Source organism: Trachurus japonicus, chromosome 16 (genome assembly GCF_045865225.1).
Source record: "Trachurus japonicus isolate A0001 chromosome 16, Traja_1.0".
NCBI lineage: Eukaryota > Metazoa > Chordata > Actinopteri > Carangiformes > Carangidae > Trachurus > Trachurus japonicus.
The window spans coordinates 15,940,944-15,967,442 of NC_140922.1; the positions used below are offsets into that span (position 1 = coordinate 15,940,944).

Below are 26,499 nucleotides of genomic sequence, written 5' to 3' on the forward strand. Positions count from 1 at the left end.
GATGAAGGCCAACTATAAAGGAGAGCAACTGAAAGAAGAAGTGAAATGCGCATATCAGTTTGCAGTTCCTCTCATAGATATAGAAACGTTTCTATATCTCTGGTTCCTCTAACTCTCACGTGAGCAGAGGATCTTGCAGTATTTTTTTTTTTTTAAGTGTGAAGAAGAATTTGCACGGAATTGATTTTGACAAGACAGATGTATGCGTTATTTATTCCGTCCGTGAAGGGCCACATTAAAAAAAAAAAGGGACCTAGGGCGTCTCGAGGAGAGCCGCACCGCGCATGCGCAGCAGCAGGACAGTTTCCATAGCGCTGGTGAGACCCGCAGAGACTCAGTGAGTTGATTCTTCAACTTCTCACTCGCGTCCTTCGTTGTCACACCCAAGGACGGTGAACCATTTTATCCATGTTTACTTTTACTTTTTTAAAATCAATTTTGTCGCGTTCACCTGGTGGACTGTGCTCGTTTATGATGTAAATTGCACTTTCTCCCCTTTTTTGTTTTGCCGCACCTGTCCGGCTGACGTGACTAATGATGGATTATCAAGCGTTGGAAATCTGCGTTTCTATTTGAACAGGAGCGTTTATTTATTATTTTTTATTTATTTTTAACCCTACGGTCGCTGCCTTTCACTGGAAAAAGTAAGTAGTTCCTCGTTTAATTCAAACTTCACACACACCTGTTATCCTGTATCTTATTGTTGACTTTATTGTTCATTTTAAACCGTGCGCTGCTTGTGAATCAAACCTAACTTAGCGTTAGCTCGTAGTTGTTAAGGAAAACAGAGACAACAAACCCAACAGCCACAGACCCTTTTTCATGGCAGCCAGCCTTAAATTTGACTCATTGGCCTTTTAGCGATGAAAAACATCATCATTGATGGCTTTTAAAGCCCTAATATAGTTTTACTTTTAAACTAGTCTGTAGCTAATATGGTGGAGTGAGTTTTGGTACAGCTCAAGGGTTGAATCACGCTTAAAGCCAGGAGCAAAACATGTGATTACAAGGGTTTTTCACAGGACGAGATGATGCACTTGGTGTGACTTTTACCCTCGATCAGCTGTTTTCTGTAAGGTAACGTTAGGCTATGTAACATCCCCCTCTTTTATTCATATGTAGTGCTGCCTTTTGTCATGTCTGAAGATGAATAACACACCAGTTACCCTTATCATTGTATACACTCAGCTGCTAAATTACTGGTCACACAAAAATCTAGCAATAAATTACATCCACATGAAGTTTAGAGAGGTTTTTATTAAGTCAATGACACAAGACACCCTAGCTAAAACGAATGCAGTCTGAGTCTAGGTCTGTGTGAGGATGAACAGTCACTATCATTATGCTCAACTCATTTTCCTAACTCATTTCCCCTGCAAATGTGGCTACACACACAGCTGGAGCTAGATGTGCATGTAGTAGGCGAATGTGTGAAGGTGCTGGCAGGACACACTCTACAGACTTTGTTTATTGTCTCCTTGTCCTGCCTAGATGAACTGCTTCAGCCATCGGTGGAGACGCACATCTCCCATGCAGGCCAGCAGCAGAAACGAACTGGTCTCCTCCAAACCTCCCAGGAGGAACGGATGGTCGTGGCCACCACAAGTCTTCCAAGTGATCGGCTGGTTGGTGTACAGCTACCTCGCCATAGTCAGCTTCGGCATCTACATCCCTCTTTTGCCTCTGCCGTGGAACCACGTGCTCTATTCTGTATCCTTATCACACAGCTGCAACCTTGCTGTCATTGTATCTGACTGTTAAGTGTGGGGCTTTCAGATTTGAATATGGAGCAAGTATTAGCCTCTGCTACGGGTTTGTTTGCACTGCTGGTTACAAGACAAGGATTTTGTTGTGTGTGCTTTCTGTATGGGCTCCAGTCACACCAGACGTGACTCTGTCTCTGCCTCTGTGGTCTCTATGAAGCCCAAAAGACATAATCACTGGTGTTTTTGTCACATGTTGAAACTGCATGATGTCAACACACTAGTTTCTTTAACTGAGGCTTCACTCAGCTGTAAAGACAGTTGATTTCTTCAGACCCGACTTTATTTCTCACACAAAAGATCCACTTGTGTGCAGCAATTCGCATTTCTTGTACATTTACTAATCTGCACTTTACACGTGTTCCAGTATGTTTCTCTTATAATAGCGCTGTTTTCCTTGACTCTTGTTATGTTCAGCTAACAGGCATTACCTTCATTGTGCACTTTTTTACCCATATTGCAGCTGTTACCATAGACCCCGCAGATGCCAGTGTCAGGGCCAAACACAGCTACTCCAGGCCAATGCCACTTTTTGACAGCACAAAGCAACGACATGTCATCCAGGACCTTCGCTGTTATCTCTGTGAAGTCAATGTGTATGTATTCGCAGCTATTGTGTTTTAATATGATCCAACTTTTTAACTGAGTTGATGCATCATTGCATCGTGTAAAAACTGTGTTTTAATGATGTTAATCTTAATTGACCTTCATGTAGTGGCCCCAAAGTAAAACACTGTGGCATATGCAATAAGTGTGTGGAAGACTTTGATCACCATTGCAAATGGATGAACACATGTGTGGGTGGCAGAAACTACTGGTAAGAAGACATTTTATTTGATTTCTGTGTCTGACTATATGTTCCCTATGATGTGGCTTGCTGCTGTAAAATAAAATAAAAAATTAACATCAGGTTTTGTGTGCTTCTTTCAGGTACTTCTTTGTGGCACTAAGCTCAGCTACACTAGGTGCCTTCCTCCTTGTTGTTGTCATCTTATTCATCTTCATTCAGCATTACCTGGACCCAAGCAGTTTACGGACTGCTCCACAGTTTGGTGGTGAGTCAATCTTTAACTTCCTGTATCTGACTGAATAGAAATGGCCTTGTATATTTTTTTGTCATTAGCATCATTAAAAACCTTATATGTGTCTTTGTGCAGGTGTGCTGGGGAATGGGACCTGGCTGGTGTTTTTACCACTAGCGCCTGTGAAGACTAGTTCAGCGGGTCTCCTTATATTAGCCTTCGTAACAGTCATGCTGAGCATTACCTGCCTGCTGCTGCTCTGCCATCTTCTGGGTTTTCACTTTTACCTTTGTGAGTCACAATTATCAAAATAGACTATTCATAGTGCCCTTTTCTCCTAATTCATTAGTTCTCCCTAATTTTGTGTTCTCTTGTCAACACAGTTTATAAAGGAATAAGCACATTTGATTATGTAAAGATGCAGCGTCAAAAAGAAGCTAGAAACCGAGACACTGAAGCAGGAAAAACTAATGATGACAAAACCCATAACAAAGCCCCACAGGTGAACTTGACCTTTTACTGTTACTCTCTATCATTTGTTCATTTTAACAAGTCAGTAAAAACAGAAACATATTTTTTCTTTCACAGAGCCAAGAGGGAACGATTGACTGTGAGCCAACACTATCCCAGAGCTCAGGGTAAAAACTAAATCCATACAGTTTTTGTTAAACTATTATGAAAGCTAATTTTGTAGAGAAAGATGATCATGGCAGTTGTGGTTTTCCTGCAGCAGCTGCAACTTTGACAATAACGGCCCACTCAGCAGTCGACTTTCAGAGTCCATATGTACAGAGGTAAGCATGTCCTCTTGCAGTACATCCCCCTTTTCTTGCAGTAAATGGGTAAACATTAAGTAAAAATTTGTTTTTAATCTAGATGGAAAATTTCAAGAAATCAGCTGGTAAGGAGAATAGTTTTCATTACGGCACAGAAAATCCCAAAGAGAACACAAGTACGTATTTGATCTCACTCATCACTGTCTCACACATGTCTGTTTCATTTGCATAGATAGAAGAGAATAAATATTAGAAATGCTTTACAATCACCACTACTCACTGTCTACAGTAATCACATTGTGTTTCCTAGTGTTTATAGTGGAACAGTTTGAATGCATTTCATTGAGGTGTTTCTATATTTCAACTGTAAACGTATATACTGTAACATGTTTTCTATACAGATTATGGGTTTTTTGTTCATGAAGCTTATAAATATACCTACAAAAGAAACATGAGCTCATGCTGTCCGTAACTAATAGGTTTCTCTTCCTTTTTCTTGTATGTAAAAGGGGAAATGCCTATGAGTGACATCAAAGGCTGGAACCCTGATGCTGATGAAGAGGCCCAGTGGCCCAGCGTGAAGTCTGCTGACGGTGTCCCTGGAGTGCAGGACCCTCTGGGCAGCTCAGTGATGACTCCAGACACTACTTAGCTGTGACTGTTGTCTGCATGGCAGCATATCAGGATATGCTGTTTCCTGGAACTGTTTATCAAGGAGTCATGCTTCATGAAACTGAGCCACAGAATCATGGACCTGTTGTTGACATGGACAAAAAAATGTTTGGGCCCCACAGTTAAATACACAAGATGGATTTTTTTTTCATCAAGTGGACATTTTATATGCAGATGGAACAGCTGTGGACCTGTTATTGTGTTTTGTTTTATTTTTATTTACGCTACATGTTTTTATGACTGAATTATTTAAAGCATTGTTTTATCACACCAACTTGCACACAGAGTCAAAGTCCACCCCTATATCCAGCTTAGCCTCTGTTCAACTACCCGTCAGATAGATAAAGTGCGTGTATTTTGGCATCTTCCTTAAAAGCTGAAACGTGTTACTGGAGTTTACTGAACAGATTGTACATCAGATGGGTATCAAGTTCTGTAAACCTTGTAATTTTATTTTTAGACGAAAGAGAGAGCCTTACATGCACTATTGAATGAAGTGGAGCAGATGCTAGCTTTTTAAAATTTAAAATATGTATATTTTAAAGTCACTTTTGTTTTATGTCTATTTTTAGCTAAAATTTAATAGTAAAGAATATAAATACACACTATTTGGTCCATTTTTCTTCTTTCTTCACCTGGATGCTTTTCATACTCACATCTGCTGAGGAAGTTGGGCCCTGGTGGTACATCAAAGAGAACTTAGCTGTTACTGGAACTTACTGAGGTAGGATATATATATCATATGTTTTTATATTTTATTATGTAACATGTGTAGTCAAACTCTTCAATAGTGATTTTTCTTTACTTATTCTCTCTATAGACTCCTCCGATGATTACTACCTGTGGCCTTCAACTGGTTCAAGCACTTTTTGAACAAGATTTATCAGTGAGTAATCTCAGCAAGCCTCCCTATGTCTCACAAGGCATATATTTAATATTTTGCTTTTTATAAAGTAATGCATCTATCTGTTTTATTCTATAGTGTGGCATGTGGATTGTAGCAGGGAATTCAGGTGTTTTCTGTGAGTGATTCATAGGAGTGATTGTGCACATGTAGCTGTTACTTATTTTCACCACTAGAGGGCTGCAGACACTGGGTGGCTTGTGTTGCTAAGTTGATTTTGGTTTTACTCGCCTGTTTTAGAATAATCACCTCTTTCACAATCATCTCTTATTATTCTGGAGATTACACTCTTATGTGTCTGTCGCTTTTAGCCAGTCTCCTGTATGTTCCTATTATTGTTTGAATTACATCTTTCCAAAACTTCTATGATGTCAAAGATGGTCAGGGCTTGATGGACCTTTTTCTCAGCTGATATTTTTGACTTGGCACATTAGGAAAAAGCACAGATGTTATTACTCAGACTAAGAATGGATTCACTCTAGTCCCTGTTGTGGTTTTGGAGAACAAATAAGCCATTGCAGTCAGTCAGCATGAACAATACTAGGCCAAACTGAATCAGCTAATGAATTTCAACCATCATTAATCATATTATTTACACCTGTGCAGTACCTGTTGTTACCAGGTTACCAGATGTGTGATGTAGTTTTTACAGGAAGGGTTTTGGTCAGCGACAGTTGATATATACTGCACTGTATCTGCTGCTGTTTGTTTGTAAATAATGATAATCATCATCATCCCACTGATTATTTTTTCAGCCCAACAGGCAAATTGTGTGGGAGTAAAACCAAAAATGGGAGCCATTTAGCAGTAAAGTTTATCAGTATGAGCTAACAAAACAAGACCACATTATGATTACACAACAAAACAAGTTGTTTAAAAAAAAGAATATCGCTTTCCCAATCCATTTATTATTGTCCATGAAAGGTTAAATGTCTGTGAGAAACACCAACAATGAAAGCCTGAGTTGGAGGAGGAGGAGCCAAAGGGAGCAGATATGTAGCTCTTACACTATTCATGAAATTCCCCTCATGACACTGAGCCTCGTGACAGTGCATCTATGGTATATTTCATAGGTAACTACTGAGGTTGATCTGGACAAGATACAACAGTTTGATACATTAACAAATCCCACAGATGTTATACATGTAATTACTGCAGACTAGGTCATTATGTCTTGTTCCTTTTGGTCAATGGCGTATGGCTTTAGAAAGCTGCTGTTCAATATGATGATAGTAAAGCAACTAAACACACCCTGTCAGTGTGTGTGTGTGTGTGTGTGTGTGAGTGTTCAATATAACCTGCTTTTAACCACACAGTGGCGCGGTTGAAGCTGTTTGAGCAGGAATATTATGTCATCGAGTGATTACACTCGGTCGAGGCTGCTGTCATCATGATGAACGCTGCCACTATTCTCAGTTCTTTCTTTTCCTCATAGGCATGCAAGTTTTACATCTTTGAATTATATATCTATTAGCCCTGCTACTACTATATTATTTGCACCATGAACAAGGCTCTGGGGTTACATAATGCCCATCCATGTCCAGGCATTAGGCTACCACTGGTTGTGTAACACATTACTGCACTGGACACCAGAGGAGTCTGAGTCAGAGGACTGAATAGATATTCATCCTTTTTGAGCTGATGTTTCTTATTTGTTATGATCTTGTCATATAAAGCATTGCCACAATAACAGTCCAACACACAAACAACTTCAAGACAACCACGACCAGGTTTGTTGGTATTTAGATTTTATTGGACTCACTGATGCATTTCCAACCAAACTATATGACTCACAGTCACACAGGGACCCACACTGGTTATCTAGTAATGAAGCTGCGCTGATCATATAGAAACCAACCACGTCCTTTGTTTACATCCTCCACCTCCGCTTCTCACGGTACTAACAAGATGCTCCGAGCGCTCTTCGCTTGTTTACCAGCGCTGCACTGATCACCCAGACACCATCTCACAGCATTCAACGACGAGGCAAGAGGAAAACAGCTCGGCGGCAGCCAATCAGTGGCCTGGTTTCTCTTCAGCATCTCATAGAGACTGAGCCATCGGGCAGAGTTGAGCCCAGGCAGAAGCGTCGAGGAAGGAGACTTGAAGGCAGCGCGACGCGCAACTATGGCTTTGTGAGATTTGCAAGGAGGTGGAGGATTTCGTCACCAGGTGATTAAAAACAGAATTTGGCTTGATTTTTTTTATTAGGAGTTTGTCTCATAATAGATCCACACTGTGCCAAGAAATAAGATTTTGATGACTGATGTCAGATACATTCAAATGATTTCCCAAAGGTATTTGTAGTTTTTGTGTTTGTGTTTGTGTCTGTGCTTGCTTCCTTACGGATTTCTGCATTATGAGATGCTGTTTGAAGGCATTTGGCTGCATGCGTTGTCAATGAGTAGAATCGAGAGGGGTTTTTACCTAGTGCCATGTCCTGCATTGGCAGGCATGCACCAGGAGCTGACAATAACAAACTGATCACGTGGACTCTGTGTGAAGTCTGTGGAGCGTTTGCAAGTTTATGTAACACGTTGCGTTCAAGAAATACGCTCAGTGGCAATCTGGTTGATCAGGGAGCTGCCTTCCTACATTCACTTGAGCTTTCCCTCTTGTTTACCTTTTAAACGCGGACTCGATGAGAGCCAGAGAGAACGGTGCTCCATTAAGCACCAGTATTGGTCAGGAGAGATGATTGACAATGCATTTGGCCTGTGGCTGCAGCCTTTGTGCCAAAGCTGTTGGGTTACATGGAGGCAGTTACATAATTATGCATGAAAAAAAAGTGTGACCTTTATTAGTTTACCGATGCTCTGACAGCTACTCATTAATTAAGATAGGATGAGTTTTACAAAACAAAAAAGAGACAAATGAGGCATATGCAGCTTATGAGTACAACATGTACTGGACAGATATAAATAAACATGATGCAATCTGATTGGTTAATTGCAAGTAAACAAGCTGCTGCTAAAAAATACTTTAGATTCGGTTGTGACAGAGGTAAAGCATTATGATGTGTGAAGTGCTACAAAGAGACACTGTACCTCCACCATAAGGGAGGCAATATGTTTATTTTCTCTCAGCGAGGCTCTGTAGCAGCATCCTCCCCAGGTTGAATTAGATATGCATGACAAGAAGTGTTTGTCCCAGATTTCACTGTTCTACTGGTCCAAGAGCCTTTGGGTCCTGTCATCAACAATTAACCTCGAGAGTGTAAATTATGGCGTTTTGTTTGTGATGATGACTCAAATTCAGATCAGGTTTACAAAATAAAACTAAATTGCTTTTGAGGCAAATTGAAGTGTTGTAGTCTGATGGCTTTTTCTTTAAAACTCAAAGCTGAGGAGGAGAATCATTTCCTTATGTTGACCTTAAGATTTGGATATAACTGCAACTGCGTGTTTCATTTTTCTCATTAAGTGGTGTTTCCATTACAAAGACTGAGTTCTATCATTTATTAATTAAGTGAGACATTATACAACACTGTCTGCTCTCTAAAAAAAAAAAAAAACTGGGCTCCACTCGAAGCTAATTTGTTGTTGGCTCAACAGGCCCTCTCTCCATCTGAGCCACGTCAGGGACATTTCTGCTCCATCTTGGCATCATGTGTGTGGCTCTCAAATGTGGGGTTGCATGAGGACCCCTGCGCTTCCTTTACACTGCCTTATACCTCTATTTGGCTTGTTGCTGCTGCTGCCAACAATAACTGCTGTACCTTGTTTCGAACATCTTGTTTTTCTACAGCACAGTGCTTGCCAAGATCTTTGACTCACAGAGCAGTTTAAAGAGTTTAGGGAGGCGAGGACTGACGGAGATGGCGTGCTGGTGACCTCAGCATACTGATGTCATGCCCTCTCTCTCCCTGTATCTTTGGGGAGAGAGTTAGGGTGGAGGACAGTGGCCAAACTGGGAAATGTTTAAGAGGTTGTTTTTAGTGTTGTCAGGTGGTACAGTGCTGAGTCCACATTAAAGGTCACAGCTGGTATCATTCTGTATTTCTGTTATTGTTATGAGAAGGCTAAAACTAATACTATGTGTATCCGTCCATCTTCTTTAACTTTCCTCGGCCTGTGGCCCTCAAAGTCCATCGATTCCTACAAAAGATCCTAGAGTTTCATCTTAGTTTCATTTCAAAAATGAGTATTGTAGTTTCGAGCAAACATTACTCATACGTAAGTAAATGGGACATTTGTTTTGGGAATGTGTTCGGAGTAACACACCCTCTTGGCACAATAGAGAGTATTTACAATTCATATGTACAGTAAATATACTTTGGCATTCTGCCTTCATTAGATAGTCTACAGTGGAAATGCAAAGAGAGGCATGGCGCATGGGTAAGTCACAACTCATTATGATTGTGATTTAAACATGTTGTGATATCCTATGCTATAACATTATGATTCATTGGGATTTACCATCATTTTGAAACTGAAAATTATGACCTGAAAATAGACTGACCAAGATAGTTGTAAAAAAAAATACTCTAGTATTCCAGTACCACAAACTTCAATTTGTTTCTGCAATTTCTTTGATGATGAAAGATTGATACATGGCAACATGAATTGATACAATATTGCGTTACTATGCTGTACCATTTTCCCCCCAACAACTATTTAATATCAGTCTTTGTCAGTAAATGACAGTTAAATATGCAAATGGGAGGTTGAATGTTTGTTCTTTTAATGGGAATTTTGAATATTGCATCTGATCTACATTACTCAGTGGTGCTTACTCCATAAATTAGTGTACAGTGTGCAGCCTGGCAGTAAGCCGGCAGACACGATGCACTATATTTGATGTAGATCTGTCCTGAACAGACTGTGTGTGCATGTGTGTATGTGTGTGTGGGGGGTGATGCTCTCTGCGTTATGTTTATGATTGACTGACACAGTCATATTTCGGAACAGCTGCCTGGCAACGACGCTGATCTAGATCACAAGCTGGGATCTTTGCATGACCACTCACCGTGATGGCATGATAGAGGAGTCAGGCCACTCTCACCACTCTCGCATCACGTCACTCTGGCAACAGTGTCATCACTTTGTGACTTAAATGTTGAACGCCATCTGCCAAAACAGTAGTCAAACACAAAATGTTTTGGGGGTGTTTCGGGGGTGCAGGTTGTCCACTCTCTGATCCCCTCCCTTGAGAATGAATGGAACGTTCCAGCCGTGGCAGCGTATTGTTGCTATGAATAGATCCAGTTCAAAATGGGTCAATTTATAGTTAAAGCACTCATCTGTACAGTGTATTGCCAGAAGGCGAGTGTATGTAAGCATGCTGTCATCCAGTCACAGATTTGTCTCTGGAGATCTGCCCTTAACCAAATGGCTTCTTGTGTGTATGTGGCAGAAAAACTGGGGCAGAAAAAACACACAACACAAAAATGTTCTAAAATGATTGTTGAATTTGTCTTATTATTGTTGGGATCAAGATATATACAGTATATAGTTTTGAATTACATATATCATTGTACATTTTACAATGTTTCGGCCATTATTTCAGTATGTATACTCACACAAATACGTGGCCAAATTGTGTTCTTTCCGTACTATAATGGTCATAAAACGGTCTGTTATTTCCTTTAATCTCAGTATGTCTTCTACTACAGGCCACTGCATTCAGCACGGTGTTAATGACCTCTCTTTTATGTATTGAACATAATGTGTTTGAGGAGGCTTGTTGTACTGAGGACTTAGACACTTGAAACTACTGACTATAAATTGGAGGAGGAGAGTGAAAAGGCCTCTTTGTTTTACATAGATTTTACTGCTGTCACTGACAGACAAAGAAAAACACGTGGCGCCTAGTTAGTCTACTGAAAGGATGTTTAAAATACGAAGGAACCTCAGTGTGGGCATCACAGGAAGCTACCGTACACAGCAACGTCAACACATTCATCACAAAAAAACACACAGCAGCTTTGAATGTATCAGTGCTGTGATAACACACAATAAGTAACTGCATCTTTAAACAAGTAAATCATTACACTTGATGAAACACTTAATTAAAAAAATAAACAAAGCTGTATGATGATCTAACCATATAAATGTTATTATATAACCTTTGTATTTCCATGTCGGCTGGAAATTGGCAGTGATATAATAGAATAAAACTACAACTCAGTGCAAAAAAGTCCAATCACAGATTGATTTGAGTCAATTGTTGATAAAATTCATCACATAAATACTACTGAATGAAATGAAATAAGTATTTTATAACTGTTTATTTATTGAAATCCCTCAAATCACAAGTTACTGATTAAAATTTCAATACATTTAAACCAGAGCAGTGAACCAGGGAAAATTAAACTAACATTTATAACAAGTAATCAATCACAGCCTACCTATAGTATAGTATAATACTGCAAATGTAAACACACAGACACTGAAAAAAGACACGGTTATAAATATTGATCCTGAGACTTTAAGTGTCACTATAATATTATTCATCTTATAATTGTGTTTAATTGGCAAATTGATCTGAAATTGTAGACCTGCAAATTGATCTCTTTGACATATAGCCATGTCTCCTGTATGACCTCATTGCAATGGCTTCCTTGTGTATGAAGACCACTTTAAAGAATGTTAACTACTATGAAAAATGAGAGTGGGCTAGATAGATTTAGATTATCCACCCATCCCCAGCACATAAACACACTTTATGGATTTCACTGATGATAGATGCAGCCTCAGCAACCTCAGTTACTCCATCTCAATTGTCTTGGCCCGGGTCCTCGATGACATATGACTGCAGAAACCCCTGCCATCAATAGTGGCACTCTGCGATGTCACCATGCGTGTATGTGTGAAGACATGGGCATGGGTCAGACAGAGAAGCCACGAGCAATGGACAATGGGTTCCCAGTGTGTGTAGCTCTGAATGCCATTATTCATACAGATTAATAATCTCCCCCTTTTTTTGTCCCAAGAATTGACATCCCGATTATAATGGCTATATGCAGTGTCAATCTTGGGAGTGGGACTTTTGTTCCCATTTAAGTGGCGACTGTACTTAGGAAGGTCTCAATTGTGGTTGCTGGCCACAGGGCCGTGGAAACAAAACCCTTCACTTTACATGGTGCCACTGGGGGTGAGTGAAAGAACTTTATTGCTGACTTGGGGGACTGGCTTGAAACTTTGCTAGCTGGAGCAGATGATATAGTCCACCATGGGACCCGGCATGTCTCTCTGCTTTGCATCTTCTTTGTATCTGTTTTAACAGCAGCGAATATAACGACTGGCAAATAGTTTTAGAGACTTTATTGGGGTGTACTTTGCCATGGCAACGCATGTCCTTTAACAGTGCTGAGCTGAGTATGGGAACAGCTGAAAGGTGAGCAGAGAACCATCACTTCTTACAAATATATACCCAGGGCTGCATTATCTTTCTTGCTATTTTGTGTGATAGTAATTTGACTTTTCTGCTTCTACCCAAATGAACATTGACTAAACTAACTCATTCAGATATGATTCAAGTGTGAGGCTGGGTGGAGAAGGTGTTATCCTGTTGCTCTGCACGCACAGATGCAAATCTGGATCGTGATGTGTTTAGAGAGGAATCCCTCCCCACTGAGTGAATGAAATCATCCAAAGCAAAAATAATACGATTGTAATAATCTTTATTTATAGAGCACTTTTCTAATCCAATGTTACAAAATGCCTCACACCAGACAACAACTTCAGAACAAGCAGATTGTTGCACAGCGAACACAATGACAACAACAAAGAGTAACTTTAATACAGATGCTATCTGGGGGGTAATTTTGAGTTAATGATGACTGAGGTGATTTTAATCTGGTTCCTTTTAAAGTTGTGGCTGTTATTCACGATTTTGACAGGTTACCTTGAATGCATCACTGTCTGTTTGTGTGTGCCAGACTGGATTAGACATCGTCTCATTATTAATGGTGTCATTATTAGTGGTTTATATTGGAGCATGATTAAAGAGTGAAGAACACAAGTAGAATATTGTACTTTTTTATTACTGATGCTTTTTAATTGCCTTGATTTATTCTCTCCTCTGTCTCGCTCCTTCTTCACACTCACATGTGAACTGACTCCTCCTCTAACTTATTCACCTGTGCTCTCATCTTGTCCCACAGCACAAAGAGAAATCAAAAGTCGGCTAACCCAAGCACTACGCAGAGGGAACCACATTCCTGCACAAGCATGGCAGACCAGAAGTAAGTTTTCAAAGTCATCTACAACACGAGAGCCTTCACCTTGCATTTTGTGCGTTAGGTCAAATACTCATCTGCTCTCTTGGTTCTTGATTTGTATGCCTTTGAATTCCACAGAGATCTATTTATATCCTTCACCGCTGTGCCAGAACACATAACACATCTGCCCATTCACAGGCAATATGAGCACAGAAACACACCTCTGGAGAGTCTAATCTTGCCTGTAACACAGACATAGGCGTACAAAAAAGTGCAGCTAGAGATGAATTAACAAGCTGTGTCTTGACCTTAAGGCATGATGGACTGATGAATTTCTGTAGAAGTGTTTGTCTACTGCAAGTCTTGCAAAACAGTGTGAGATAAGATACATTTCTGATAAAAAAAACCCTCTTCCTTCCTGCCGTGCAGACAGTGATTAAACGTTTTTGTTTTGAATCTGTTGATTTTCCTGTAAATCTCACAGGCAGCCAGTGGTCATTATGACACAGTGACTGAAGAGATATTTTACAGGCATGTTGAACTGTGAATATTTAGACATATGGTTTAAAGGAGTAGGTGTCGTGCATGTATTACATTTTCCATTATATTACTTTGATAAAAGTTCAGATGATGTTGTAACTGTTTCCCCTCTCAGAGACAACGTAAATGACTTTAAAGTCCAGACGGCCAAGCATCCCAACGTCGGCTCGGCCCCTCTGCGGCCACACAGCGAACAGTCTAAAGACCGAGCATCCAAAAGGCTTTCGTCTGAGTCTAATGGGACCAGTGAAGGAGGTGTGGGTTCGTCCACACCAGTGGAGGTGACCGCTTTGGAAGAGTCATTTAAGCGCTTCGCCATCCACGGTGACACTCGTGCTACTGGCAAGGACATGCACGGCAAGAACTGGTCCAAACTCTGCAAGGACTGCGGTGTGATCGACGGCAAGAACATCACCCTCACTGATGTGGACATCGTCTTCAGCAAAGTCAAGTAAGGATGAAGGCATCAGCTGTGTTGTTTTCTACAGACTTAATGTTGTGAAACAATTTCAGCCTGTCTGGGGTTTTTACCTTTCGTTAATCTGTCATCATGAGCTCCCAGCTATGATCTAGCAAGCGGCGTGCCACGACAAGACTGTGACCTTTTACCATATTATGTTCCAGTTGTGTTGTAGTGGCAGAGATGACTACAGGTAATCGCTGAGATCAACAAAGCTCAAAAGGTCACCAACGTTCAGCATTGTTGTAGCAAATAAAAAAATGTCTCAGAGATGCATTGTGGGTATGAAGGAAAACAGTTGTTCATATTCTGAGTCATTAGCATCTGTAGAGGTAAATCACTGAAAAAAACTGTCAGAGGGAAGGACCAATGAAAACCAAAGTAGCATTTTCTTGCAATGCAGTAGCCTATCATGTTTCTTGGGCAATATTGCCATTATTTCTTTAATTAAGTTAGTGGTGCTAGCTTGATACTGTTCACTGGAAACAGCAGCCAGAGCAAGAGGCCAGTGCGACTCTCTCTTGTTTCTCCTCAGGCCACAATGATTCATCCATAACTGCTTGATTTAAGTGAAGGAGAGTCTAATAATAAGCCATGACCTCAATATTATTTCACTAAAGGAGGAAACCTTTCATCTGTACAGCTGTATTTATTTTTTACCAAGCATAGGCCTACTGAGTGTCTGCACAACCTTTATGTGCTGATAACACATTGACAGCTGAGGATAGATATCTCCCACACTGAATTAAATATTAGCATTGTTATAGTATCGCTCACATGGAGTGTGGTTCATACTGTTCCCCTCTTCAGTGCCACATAATAAAGATGATGTAAGAGAGGACAGGGCTTTTACAATGCAGGTTTGCGCATGGATAGTTCGGAGATCTTCATTCATACACGAAGCAGCTTTGAAGTTTTTTTTTTTTTTAGCCTGTTTGAATAGTGTGAATAAAAAATGATTCTGCTAGACAGCACCAGAATAGAGGAAAATGGCTGGAAGCCACTCATCGTCATGTCCTGCTTCAGGAGAGGTTGCTTGAGAATCTCACACTGATTTAGTGGATTTTCCATCTTCTGCTGATATGTAACCAAAGTTCAATCTCAGTCATTTTGTGTACACACTTAACATACAAGAGATTCCAGAAATGACTTTTACTGATATTTTCAGCTTGAGACGTTTGTTCTTTTCCTGTGTTTAGGAAAGATAAAATATTTCAAAGAGCTCAGTAAAAAACTAGGATTAACTACTTACTGACTTCTGCTGCAACAAATGCCGTTGGATTAACTAAAATGACATTGCATTTTCATTTGTCATATCTTGCATAGCAAGCATAAACATGAATAGGTGATTCATCTCCTAAAGCAGGTTACAAGGGACACAACACGCAGCGGCAGGATTCAGTTCTCAGTTAAAGCCTCACATACAGTATTTGGCCAGGTTTATTCATGCATGTTTATAATAAAGCAAAAAATGAGCAATAGCTAGTTGTCTACAGAGGTAGTCCTGTCATGATTGGTATACTTTTTTGTGGACATTCCCACTCCATGAAAATAAGAAACTTAGCCAAGACAGTGCCCTTACAGCAGTGTTGAGTCAGGACCCCATGGGGTTGCCTGAAATGTAGTAGGCCTAATTAATAATTTTTTTTTTTAACTAATCCTTATTCCCTTTAAAATTATGATTAAAAACACCAAACACAATCTTAAACAACTATATTTGATACTTCAACTTTCTTGAATATGAATCGAGTTCAAATAAAATGCAGCATATAAAAATATCTGACCTTGTGCATCTTGATTGACGGCCGTGATCGCGGGGTCGCCAGAAATGTGTGATGTCAAAATGGGGTCATGAGTCAAAAAATGTTGGGAACCACTGCCTCAGAGGATATAGAGGTTTTCTAGTGTTTCTGGATAAGCATCCAAACATGGCATCATTATTTCAGACATCACTTCTTACAGCTAAATGGAAAACTGTATTTACAATTTTGTACATAGCCAAAGCATAATCCTCGCTTTTTTGGACTTTTGAGTCACCCACATCAACACCCTCTAAGTTGGCATGGCAATGGGTGTTCATGTTTACTGCACTGAACATTTTTTCTTGGCAAGAAAAGAGAAGTGAGCTGTGTGATTTAAGCTTGTTTACATCCTGCACTATTGGTGTGCAATATTTAGAAATATGGAAACAATATGCTGCAACCACTTTAGACATTTAAGTAAAAGATGTATGCTCCCTGTCTTTTCACATATGCTTTCAGTGGTGGATCTGTGCAGTGTTGTGCACACATTAGGTCCTTGAATGTGAGTTTGCCAGCATAGTTTGTCGGCTTTGTCGTCTAAGCCAGCAAGCTCTAATCAGGGTCCCAGATAGACCGGCATGCATTGTGAACCAGCCACACAGAGGAGGATGGTACAGGATAATATGAGTCTGTGGTGTGTGTACACTTCAGAGGCAGCCACAGGATAAAAAGGAGGTAGGCTAGAAGGTGGGGGAAGGGCTCGTTTTCATGTAGTTTGTGACTCCAGGCATGACTGAGCCAGGGAGCGCTGCCATGCCAGAGATGCAGATCTCCTCTTTCCCTTTAATCAGTGTCAAAACTCTTTGCTTGCACACGAAAAATTAAACATCTTAATGAGCACTGGCTAATGACAGCATGGCTGAATTAACCCTTATTTACTGTGGGTATGGAGGTCTGCTGCACCACAGCAAGTCTCTGCTGTGCTGCCTGCTCAGAGCCAGAACACCACAGCTAAATGTAAAGTATGGTCGAAGTAGAAATCTGGCGTGGGCTAATTAATTATGAGCATGATCTTATGGTGGCTTCATTTTTCTAGGCTTTGGTTGAGTTTCCTCATCACTGAACATGATGATTGTAGGCGATATAGGTGCATTTTTGCATGAAACGAATTTATTCAACTACTGTGTCAGATCCATATGGCTCATGCACTTCAGATGGTTTGACTATGTAAATAAACAGTGGGTCGGCTACTGCAGTAATCCACGCTAAGATAATGTTCCACTCGCCCTCTGACCTTTGTCCTTTTTAACCTCATCGCAGCCTCAGATTCACTGTTTACACAGGAACATTACGCAGGTTAACCATTTGTCTACTTTGGGGAATTTAACAGCTCAGGGTGGACAGATTTGCAGAGGATTCACAGCTATCTACCTTGGACAGGCAGCAGCTGGAAGTCCAGTTTCCCCTCTGACAATAGACAGCATGGAACAGGCGCAGAGGAATGGAGCTCTCATATGTTCAGCACTGATGGATCGCCCAAACAAAAGCGGTCACTGGATGAGTCAAATTAATAATAAACCCAAACGTGCCTGTTTACTGTAGCTTGTTGCTATGACAGCAGGTTGCCCGGGGAGACTCCAAGGTTTATAGGGTGTTGTTTAGGTGATTTATCACCACGGCAATGACTGTTTGTGTTTGTGTTACTATGCACTTTTAACGTTGAAGTGAAACAGATGGGCAGATAGACAACTAGAGCACAATCAGAAGGGGAATGATTGAAGATGATGATGATCCATGGCATGGTGTTATCAGTGGTTACAACAACTTGAACTTACAAATGAGAACGCAGCACTTCACATTCACAGCAGGCACTTGGCTGGACTGAGCAGGTCTAAATGTGCCTGAAATTAAGCACGTTGGGACTCTGGGGCCCTGAGCTCTGCAGCTGAACTATACAGCTGCTGAACACAATATGATCCATAATATGAGGAGACAGTCACGTATATACAGCCCACAGCTGTGTATCCAAGTCTGTGGAGTTGCTCGGACGACAGCTTAGTACCGAGACACACTGGGAGACGAGACCCAAACAGTAAAAGTTTTCACATTGTTTACCTCAGCAGGATACCATCTCCATGCTGTCTTACATCTGCCATGCTGAAGTGATCACACATGGCAGTGTGTACACTACTGCCTGCAATTGTTTTATGCTTTCAAACTGTGCTGAGAGGCTGTAGAAAAGACCTGCTGATAAAGCACACCTAAATACATTATTTTTTGTCCCCGGGGCCTCGGCTGTGGAGATGTGTTTTTGGGTTTCGTGTGTACTATACTAAGACATTTAACATTTAACCTTCTTTTCCACCCCACATTTCAGGAAGAAATCCAGTCGCACCATCACATATGACGAGTTCAAGGTTGCACTGGGAGAGTTGGCCAGGAAGAAATATAAAGAGAAGACCGGAGAGGAAGCCGAGGCCGAGGTCTTCAAGCTGATCGAAGGGAAGGGTCCTGTGATTGCAGGAGTCACGGTAAGACACGAGACGTGAATAATGCTGATGTCATGTCCATCTTACCAACCATCATGGATTAAACTGAAATGTTTTGCAAACATCCTCACAGAGAGCCGTGGCTTCCCCGACAGTGAGCCGCCTTACAGACACCACCAAGTTTACAGGATCACACAAGGAGCGCTTCGACGGCACCGGTCGCGGGAAGGGTAAGGCGGGACGAGTAGACATAGTTGACACTTCCGGATACGTCTCGGGATACAAACATCGAGGGTCATACGAAAAGAAAGTCACTAAATCCCCTGTGGCCAAACCATGTGAGGGCGACATGAGCAAATAAACATTTGATCAACTACGAGGATAATTTTCTATTAAAAAAAAAAAAAAAAGGAGTACTCAATGAAAGCACAAAAGAATAGGATTGCATTGTATTTTCCCAACCATCTATTTTGTGTGTGTGTGTGCGTGAGAGAGAGATGTTTTTGAGTTCCTCTCTTTGTCAAGTGTGAGAACTGGAAAACTGTTTACATCTATTTTTACAAAGTCATCACCAGCTGGTACATTCCTGTCTGATAGCAAATTACTGCCAAACACTGAAGAGAACAAATGAGAGAAACTGTTATGCTATCAATATTGCAGCTTTGTTGTTATGGTAGGGCCTTATGATATTTATTAAGCACAATGAACAACAACATGCCAAGAAAAACAAAAGTGGGACGTTACGGTTTGAAGAGTTGACAATGTTGCACTTTTCAATGGAAACTTTCCTACCCCCATATTTAGCTGATGAAATGCATTTTTAATTTGTTTTTGCAGCATTTCAGTGATAATTGGCACACATTTCTGACATAGATATTATCAGTGTTCATTTCTTTTGAAAAACAGCTGTTAATTCCATTTTGCGTTAATGGTCTGTCTGCCATCTTCATTGTCAGCCATTGTTAAGTCTTTATAATTATCTGCTGTTGATTTTGGATTTTCAAAAGCTCACACTGTCATTTGCATAATTTGCCTTCAGCTCAAACCAAGAAAGATACTATACGTCTACTACGAGTTTTGTCAACTTGATGTAATTTTTCTTTTCTTTGTGTCTTTTTTTTCTTTTGTTGTCAGATTGAACATTTTTGACCTCTGCCATATTTGCTTGCTTTTGTGAATATGAAAAATATAGAAAACAAAAGTCGCACCATTCAAGTCATTTAAAATGGTCTGCTTATGATATTTAAAATATTAATTTAATAGAAGTTTTCTATTCTATCTTACACTGTTTCACAAACCATTTTGCCAACATTTCTTTCTGAATATTGAATTGGTGAATTTAGTTAAAGGAAGCTCCAACCACAGTAGATGAGCTCAGTTGTAGAAGATTGTATTTTTAACATTTTACTTATATTGTTACTTCCTCATCAGATTTCTATACAGTAGTTCTAATATATTGTGGTAAGATTGTGTATATTCTAAAACATTATGGCCACATGGCTTAATTTATAACACTGGTTTCCTGTGTTTTTGTTTCTCCTATATTGCTGTACTTTGTGCATGTTGTGTATATTGCATTTGATTCAGAAGCATATAGGTATATTATCTTAACTGCTGTGCCTGCTGTGAGGACAGACTACTGGACTGACTTAATTATTTTCTTGCTAAAAATATATTAAGTGATGATACTGTCGCATCATGATAAAATCTTGTGTTGCTTGAAATCAATATGTATCAACGTGTACATGTACAAAGTCAGCTACCCTATAATGCTACTATACTTGTCTATTGATAAAGATTTAGAGTACCTGTTTGTGTGGTACTGTCATCCAAGGCACAAAGTCAACTAAACAAAAGCAGGGTTTTACTGTTTTATCTTGACATACTGCATCCTACATGAGATAAATGGAAAATTGCAAGTAATATACTTTTATAGAACAATATGTTTTCAACATTAGTGACAGTGTTTTACTGCATTTGTCACACACAAACACACACACTACCCGTAGCCTCAGCCGATTAGGAATCTCGCATCCAGTGCAAAACTAGCAACTATCAGTGTGTCAGTTTTTGTCTGCTGCAGTAGCTTGGGTGTGATCTGTTTTCTGTGCTTAATGCCAAATACTGTGCACCTTTTAATGTGGAGGAACAATATTGTCTTGTTTTTGTTTTTTCAAATAACTTACTTTTAATGTTCTATTGTGCTCTGGTGCATGCAGCGTGTTTTGTTCTCGTTCTTTAGATCTCTTAATGTGTGTTAATGATTTGTAGTGTTTTATTGAAAATAAAAAAGAAAAGAAAAAAAAGAAAACACCCCAAAACCTCTGCTGAGCAGGTTATGGGGTGCCTGTTAAAGTATTGTTTTATCTTCTTGTGGCTTTTTCACAAACACTGTCAAAGTCCCTGACGGTAGCACCAACCAGTGACGTATAACAGTCACAGAAAAATAAGCTGCATTCAATTTACGTAGAATCCACATTCTAACCTGGTTTGCCAGGTCGTGCATTAGCGACTGTGAAATGAGAGCGTGTGTGTGTGTGTGCGTCTACAGCTCTCCAGCCCTAAGGCGGAGGTATAAATAAAGTCACAGTGCAGCTGGAATCTAGATGCATTCATTCCACGGCAGCATACAAAGCAGATGGAGACACAAATGACCTAAAAAAAAATTAAAAAGGAAAAAACAACCGAGAGACACAATCTTGCCACTGATCCAGGAAATACATTATGACCTATGAACATTTTCCCCTCCAAAATGATTTGTTAAAATAACAGCCCTGTCACACACTTATACACAGCCTCTCTTGAATGAATTGCCTTTCCCCGTCATTGTTTACATCCAGCAAACACGGCCTATACATATTTTTTGAAATAATAAACATTAATCAAAGGGGCTGTGAACTTCATGCACACACACACACAAAAATGAACATACCCTGCAGTGATATAAATAAAGTTGAAATTAATTAAAAACAGTCCTTAGCTGCCTGAGCTCATGCAGTGACTCCAATGATAATATGGCACCCAGCACAGGCTTGCTTTGATATTTTCATATGTTTGTGCCTCGACTCATTCAGATTCCTCTTTAATGTTCACCACTTCCCTTCAGCTCTGCCAGCAAACACTCATTGGTCGCCACCAGAGACCTGCAGCACAGACACATTCAAATCACATCAACGACCAGAGGAACATCAGCTGGTTTAGACACAAGTGAAAACATTCAGATGTGAGCATCTTCTTACCTGTGGCTTTCCTGCAGCATGTTTGATAAATCCTTGACCTTCTCACCCTCCTGCACTTTCTCCCTCAGCTCCTCGATCTCTCTCCTCAGCTCCTCCACTTCTGTCTGAGCCTCTAAGGATGAGCACGTATGAAAATATAGTGGAAGGAAAATAGCAAAAATATTGCATTCAAGTACATGTATCCCCACTGGCATTGACACTCACCTTTAATCTGACTAATAGGAGAACTTTTCATCATGGACTTGAGATACTGTCGTTCTAACTTGATGAGCTGTTTCTGTAGAGCGACATTCTCCTCCAAGACAGTCCTCAGCTGCTTATTTAATTTGCCCTAAAATGGAGTAAAGACAATAAGGACTCTGTGTGCTTATCAAAACTATTGTGTCTCCTGAAGCTGCTGAATCCACTCACAACTGCACTGCGAGTGTCCTCCAGCTGAGCAGAGAGGTTATGAACTTCAGTTTTGTGCTCTTCCTCTCGTGCAGCCGCCTGAAAGCTCAGTGCATCAGCTTCTCGTCTTAAGGTCCTGACCTCAGCCTCCCGGCTGGAAATATCATTCTCCATCATAGAGAGGATCTGAACTGCCTGAGCTAGAGCCAAATATAGAAATGATGAGAAGATATTCATTATCTCAAAGTCCTGTAATCAGATAGCACATTCCCCATACCAAACTCCAACTCACACAGGAAGTTGTTGTTATGATGCAGCGATCTCTCTCCTGTCCAGTGTTTATCCACGAGATTGAGAAGCATCTCCAGGGGTTTTCTGTAAGTACCCTTGGAGGTGAATTCAGAGATAGTGGAAATTGATATCAGAAGAGAAACAACCACAGACATGATTTGTATGAGCAGGGAAAGTGGGGCTATTCAGAATTAAGTGCTTATTTAAGTAAGAGGAATGAATTAAGTCCCAACCCTTTTTTTCCTTTCTGGTTGCTGCTGCAGGCTGGAGCCCCCTTCTGTCTTATTGAAGCTGGAGTAGGTCAGTCTTGGAGGATGTAAGATGGGGTTAGAAGGGTCGGACAAATTCAAACCAGGACGATATGGACTGGGAGGCCGGATGTTGATTAATGAAGCGCTATGACGATGACTGTGATCTGAAAATTATGTTGAAAAAACACACATTAAACAATTTATTTACCAAGAAAATAAAATTTGGTATTAGCAGATGTGTGTAACTTCTGACACGTTGAGTGCAGACATGAAGCTCCTACCAGGATTGGGGGTGAAATGTCCCTTGGCTGCATGTCTGGTTTGTTTGGGGACGTCCTTTTGTTTTCCAGGTACAGACCTGTGCTTCTCCACATAGGGGCCAAAGGACACCTTTGGTCTTTCAAACACTTTTGATGAGGTAGAACCTTTTTTATGATGGACTTTGGACTCTGTATTATCTGGTAAATTATAAATAACACAATAAAACACTGATATTAATTTACATTGGATAGACAGAGTGGGTTCTGTCGCCCCCCAGTGGTGGTTACACATAGTCTGCATGTAAAACACAGAAGCCAGGTTTCAACTGTTCACTATTCCTTGAAAAAATAGTTCCGTCTTGAGCTCGGCCTACTCTTTAATTACCTATCCTCATCATCATATCAAATCATTTTTGATTAACTGTTCATAGATTTGGATCTTTCTGCTGCAGGAGAGGCTATAGCAGAGAAAAACTACTATGTAGTCATTAAAGCTTTGTTTCTATAATGTTATGTAGTGTCACAATCACTGAGCCTCTAATAAACCACAAACACACACTTAAATCTCTCACTCTAGCTGAGTGTAACTTTAAAATCTTACCATATTTTGTGGGGGGATACCTGAGGATGGATTTAGCTGTTTCCTTTAAAAAAGAGAGAGAGAGAGATCATACAGTATATGTGTACTGTATATAGATACGTATATAATAAAAAATTTGAAATTGTTTTATCTACAGTATGATAAGAAAAAAAAAACCTGTTTTGGAGTAGAGCTTCTCTGCTCTGTAAAATCTTTAGCTTCTTTCTCGGCCAGGTCTGAGACAAAGCAGGGTTTGAAATTAATAATTAACAGATGTTTGGAAACAAAACATGAATTCAGTTTGAGCTGAAAACCCGTTGTTGGACATTGACACCTTACCCTCTGCCTCCTCGAGATCAGTCTCGGAGACTGTTTCACTTTTGTCTCCATGATTTATTGTCATAAAGTTCAGTATGATATCATCAGGGTCGGTCACGAGAGAGAAGCGCTTGGTTAGGCGGTTAACTACAGCCAGTCTCTGATCACTGCTCCTGGGAACCACAAGCAAAACCCATAAAATGACAATGTTTTTCCCATTCAAAATCTCCACATGTGGCCAATTCAGTCAAAATTCAATAGAAAGGTCACTCTCTTAATATCATTAATCAAAGTGATGTGGTTGGAAATGACAAGTAGGTAAACTATTCAAAAATATTTAAAGGGATAGTTCAACATTTTGGCAAATTGGCCCATTGCCATAATTGCTATAGTCATAGCAGTAGGTTCGTTACCTTTAATTGTAGGTGTAAGCTATTTTTAGTACAGCGGAGCGCAGCAGCAGGCTGCTCAGAGCTACGCTATGGAGGCTAACGGAATTTCTTGGTTTCCCTCATTAAACTCATCAAATACAAAATCCCAAAACTCCACAGCGCTTTTGTAGACAAGTTGTGAGCTGCACAACCACCACGCTATGAGATAATGGCGGAACGATACGAAACAGAGCCGTTTTCGAGGTAAATTCATACAAAACCGCTGATGCGCGTTGCGTTCAGGGACAGTTTTTCAGCAAGCAGTCTCCGTATTTACCCTGTGATGTTGAATTTGATGAGTTTAATGAGGGAAACCAAGAAATTCCCTTAGCCTCCATAGCGTAGCTCTGAGCAGCCTGCTGCTCCGCTCCGTCGTACTGAAAATAGCTTACACCTACAATTAAAGGTAATGAACCTACTGCTATGACTATAGCGATTATGGCAATGGGCCAATTTGCCAAAATGTTGAACTATCCCTTTAAATATGTGTGTGCAATTTCCATGTGATGTTTATCTGATGCCTTTAAAAAATATAATTTAAACATTTAAACTAAGCATATGACGTCCAGCATACCTTTTGTCTTCTTTGGCCTGATTTAAACTAGAGCTCTTCTTCTGAAGTAGTAGGTCAGAGGAGAACTGCATTATGGCAGCTTTTCGCTCAGTGTCTCTGACTGGACAACTATCTGTAGAGCAAGGGGGGGAGGACACATATTAGTACTAAAAAAACTTGTCTGAGATGAGCACAATCTGGATGAAATGGCTGTGTCTCACCGAGCTTGCGTAGGTTGGGCATGGCATGGACCAAATAAGGGCGGTAGTTTGGGTAATTTTTGGCCAGAGGGTTCAGTCTGAGGTCCAGCTCTCTCAAAGCCAGCAGCCCGTACAGTACTTTCACCTCATCGAGGGAAGGTATGCAGTTATAGTACAGGATCAGCCTCTCCAGCATTTTCAGGTGTTGCACCCCCTGGGAAGAAACCATTTAAGTTTAACCAGAGGTCACTGATTGTTTTATTCCATCTACAAACGTTTGAGAAAATGCTTGCTGGTGTATAAGTGTGTTGTGTAAGAAAGGAATGGGTCATCTGGTTTGTCATTCATAGGTTTTTTCATTTTAAACTTTAAAGGAGATCCAAATGTTTTCTAACACACCAGATGCTCGCCTTTCATTTGAGGAAATTTATATTAATGATGGTCAACACATGTAAATATTTTCCCTTTTCCATTAAAAAAAAACATAGAACACACATGGAGTTTTGGATCTGAATAGTTTACTATGTAACATCATAGGGATCCAATGAAATGCTTGAAGAAGCAAATGCATGAAGCAAACTGCATGAAAAGACAAGATGCTTGTCTGAGGGGAGTTAACCTTATCCTATGTTTCAGTGTTTCAAACTTACATCGACAGAGACCAGTGCATTGCAAGAGAGATCCAGAGACTTCAGACGGACAAAGTTGCTCAGTGCGTTTCCCAGATATCCGATCTTCTCCTCATAAGTCCCCGGGAGGCTCAGTGAGCGGACATCAGCTGTTTAATAAGTGCAATATATGAATAAGTAAGATTACATTTCAAACTGCATCGCATTGATGAGTTGGTGCTTTGGTTTGCACCTGGTAACAGCTTCAGCTGCGTTAGCTGTCGTTAGCTTAGCAACCAACCAACAAAAACTGCATTTATTTTACACAAGAAAAGCCACAATGTCATGGTTGGACTTTTAACGTTTCAAGTGTTTCTTCCTTAATTACGTTTATTATTAGCATGAGATAACGTTACCGAGACAGGGGTGTTGTAATTGTAATCTGTCCCGTATCCATTGCTCCGTTATTGTTGTCAAACACTCCGCCGCCATACTTTTCGAACTTTTGTTGCCTTCAGGAACCGTCGGAAAATGTAACATTTATCTGCCAGCTCGCATTACTGCCCCCTGCTGTTTGACAGGATGTACAATCATTTATTCTTCAGTTTTGTTTCCTTGTCTAGTTATTGATCTACTAGGTTTGTGACGATTGGTTGAAACAATCAGGCAGCTAGTGTTTATTACTTATTTTCCAACATACCGTCATAAAATGAAGAAATAAAATTGTGTTGTTACCATAGACTGTAAAGGTTGTAAATACTACTGAAGTAGAAGCCCTCATTATGTGTATGTTATTTTAACAAAATATAGATTTGTTTAAAATGACATCTTTCAGATCTGTGGGAA

General features: G+C 40.2%; 3 protein-coding genes across 4 annotated transcripts; 2 read left to right on the forward strand and 1 right to left on the reverse strand.

Annotated features, from left to right (window-relative positions):
- The first annotated feature begins 296 nt into the window (after positions 1 to 296).
- Positions 297 to 4,838, forward strand: zdhhc11 (zDHHC palmitoyltransferase 11). The gene is made up of 11 exons (XM_085802084.1): positions 297 to 644; positions 1,492 to 1,710; positions 2,181 to 2,359; positions 2,479 to 2,580; positions 2,694 to 2,818; positions 2,921 to 3,076; positions 3,169 to 3,287; positions 3,374 to 3,423; positions 3,516 to 3,579; positions 3,662 to 3,737; positions 4,071 to 4,838. The coding sequence occupies exons 2-11, from the start codon at positions 1,492 to 1,494 to the stop codon at positions 4,211 to 4,213; spliced, it is 1,233 nt and encodes a 410-aa protein (XP_085658210.1). The 5' UTR covers positions 297 to 644; the 3' UTR covers positions 4,214 to 4,838.
- Positions 4,839 to 6,327: 1,489 nt separating this feature from the next.
- On the forward strand, positions 6,328 to 20,887 carry tppp (tubulin polymerization promoting protein). The gene is given in 9 exon segments (XM_085802518.1): positions 6,328 to 6,332; positions 7,046 to 7,110; positions 7,113 to 7,183; positions 7,186 to 7,279; positions 7,282 to 7,309; positions 13,245 to 13,325; positions 13,957 to 14,292; positions 18,421 to 18,574; positions 18,666 to 20,887. Coding segments are annotated over 9 exon segments (1,062 nt in total). The 3' UTR covers positions 18,894 to 20,887.
- cep72 (centrosomal protein 72) lies at positions 20,712 to 26,214 on the reverse strand. Of its 2 annotated transcripts, none has more exons than XM_085802087.1 (14): positions 26,070 to 26,214; positions 25,696 to 25,823; positions 25,067 to 25,259; positions 24,867 to 24,978; positions 23,883 to 24,031; positions 23,721 to 23,779; positions 23,565 to 23,607; positions 22,985 to 23,161; positions 22,686 to 22,867; positions 22,454 to 22,547; positions 22,183 to 22,361; positions 21,976 to 22,102; positions 21,772 to 21,883; positions 20,712 to 21,675 (listed from the first exon to the last, which is right to left on the reverse strand). In XM_085802087.1, exons 1-14 carry the CDS (start codon positions 26,191 to 26,193, stop codon positions 21,615 to 21,617), a joined length of 1,740 nt encoding a protein of 579 aa, XP_085658213.1. In that variant the 5' UTR covers positions 26,194 to 26,214; the 3' UTR covers positions 20,712 to 21,614. The 2 variants fall into 2 exon arrangements, with proteins under 2 accessions (XP_085658213.1, XP_085658214.1); XM_085802088.1 differs by having other exon boundaries at positions 23,883 to 24,034.
- Positions 26,215 to 26,499: the final 285 nt, after the last annotated feature.

What these genes read in the sequence shown, in the direction of transcription:
- zdhhc11 (XM_085802084.1), top strand. Translation starts at nt 1,492, where the DNA reads ATGAACTGCTTCAGCCATCGGTGGAGACGCACATCTCCCATGCAGGCC. An exon ending in TATCTCTGTGAAGTCAATGT is followed by an intron (nt 2,360 to 2,478) that starts GTATGTATTCGC and finishes ACCTTCATGTAG; the next exon opens with TGGCCCCAAAGTAAAACACT. An exon ending in ACACTATCCCAGAGCTCAGG is followed by an intron (nt 3,424 to 3,515) that starts GTAAAAACTAAA and finishes GTTTTCCTGCAG; the next exon opens with CAGCTGCAACTTTGACAATA.
- cep72 (XM_085802088.1), bottom strand. Translation starts at nt 26,193, where the DNA reads ATGTTACATTTTCCGACGGTTCCTGAAGGCAACAAAAGTTCGAAAAGT. An exon ending in GCCCAACCTACGCAAGCTCG is followed by an intron (nt 24,979 to 25,066) that starts GTGAGACACAGC and finishes CTTGCTCTACAG; the next exon opens with ATAGTTGTCCAGTCAGAGAC. An exon ending in TCCTATTAGTCAGATTAAAG is followed by an intron (nt 21,884 to 21,975) that starts GTGAGTGTCAAT and finishes GCTCATCCTTAG; the next exon opens with AGGCTCAGACAGAAGTGGAG.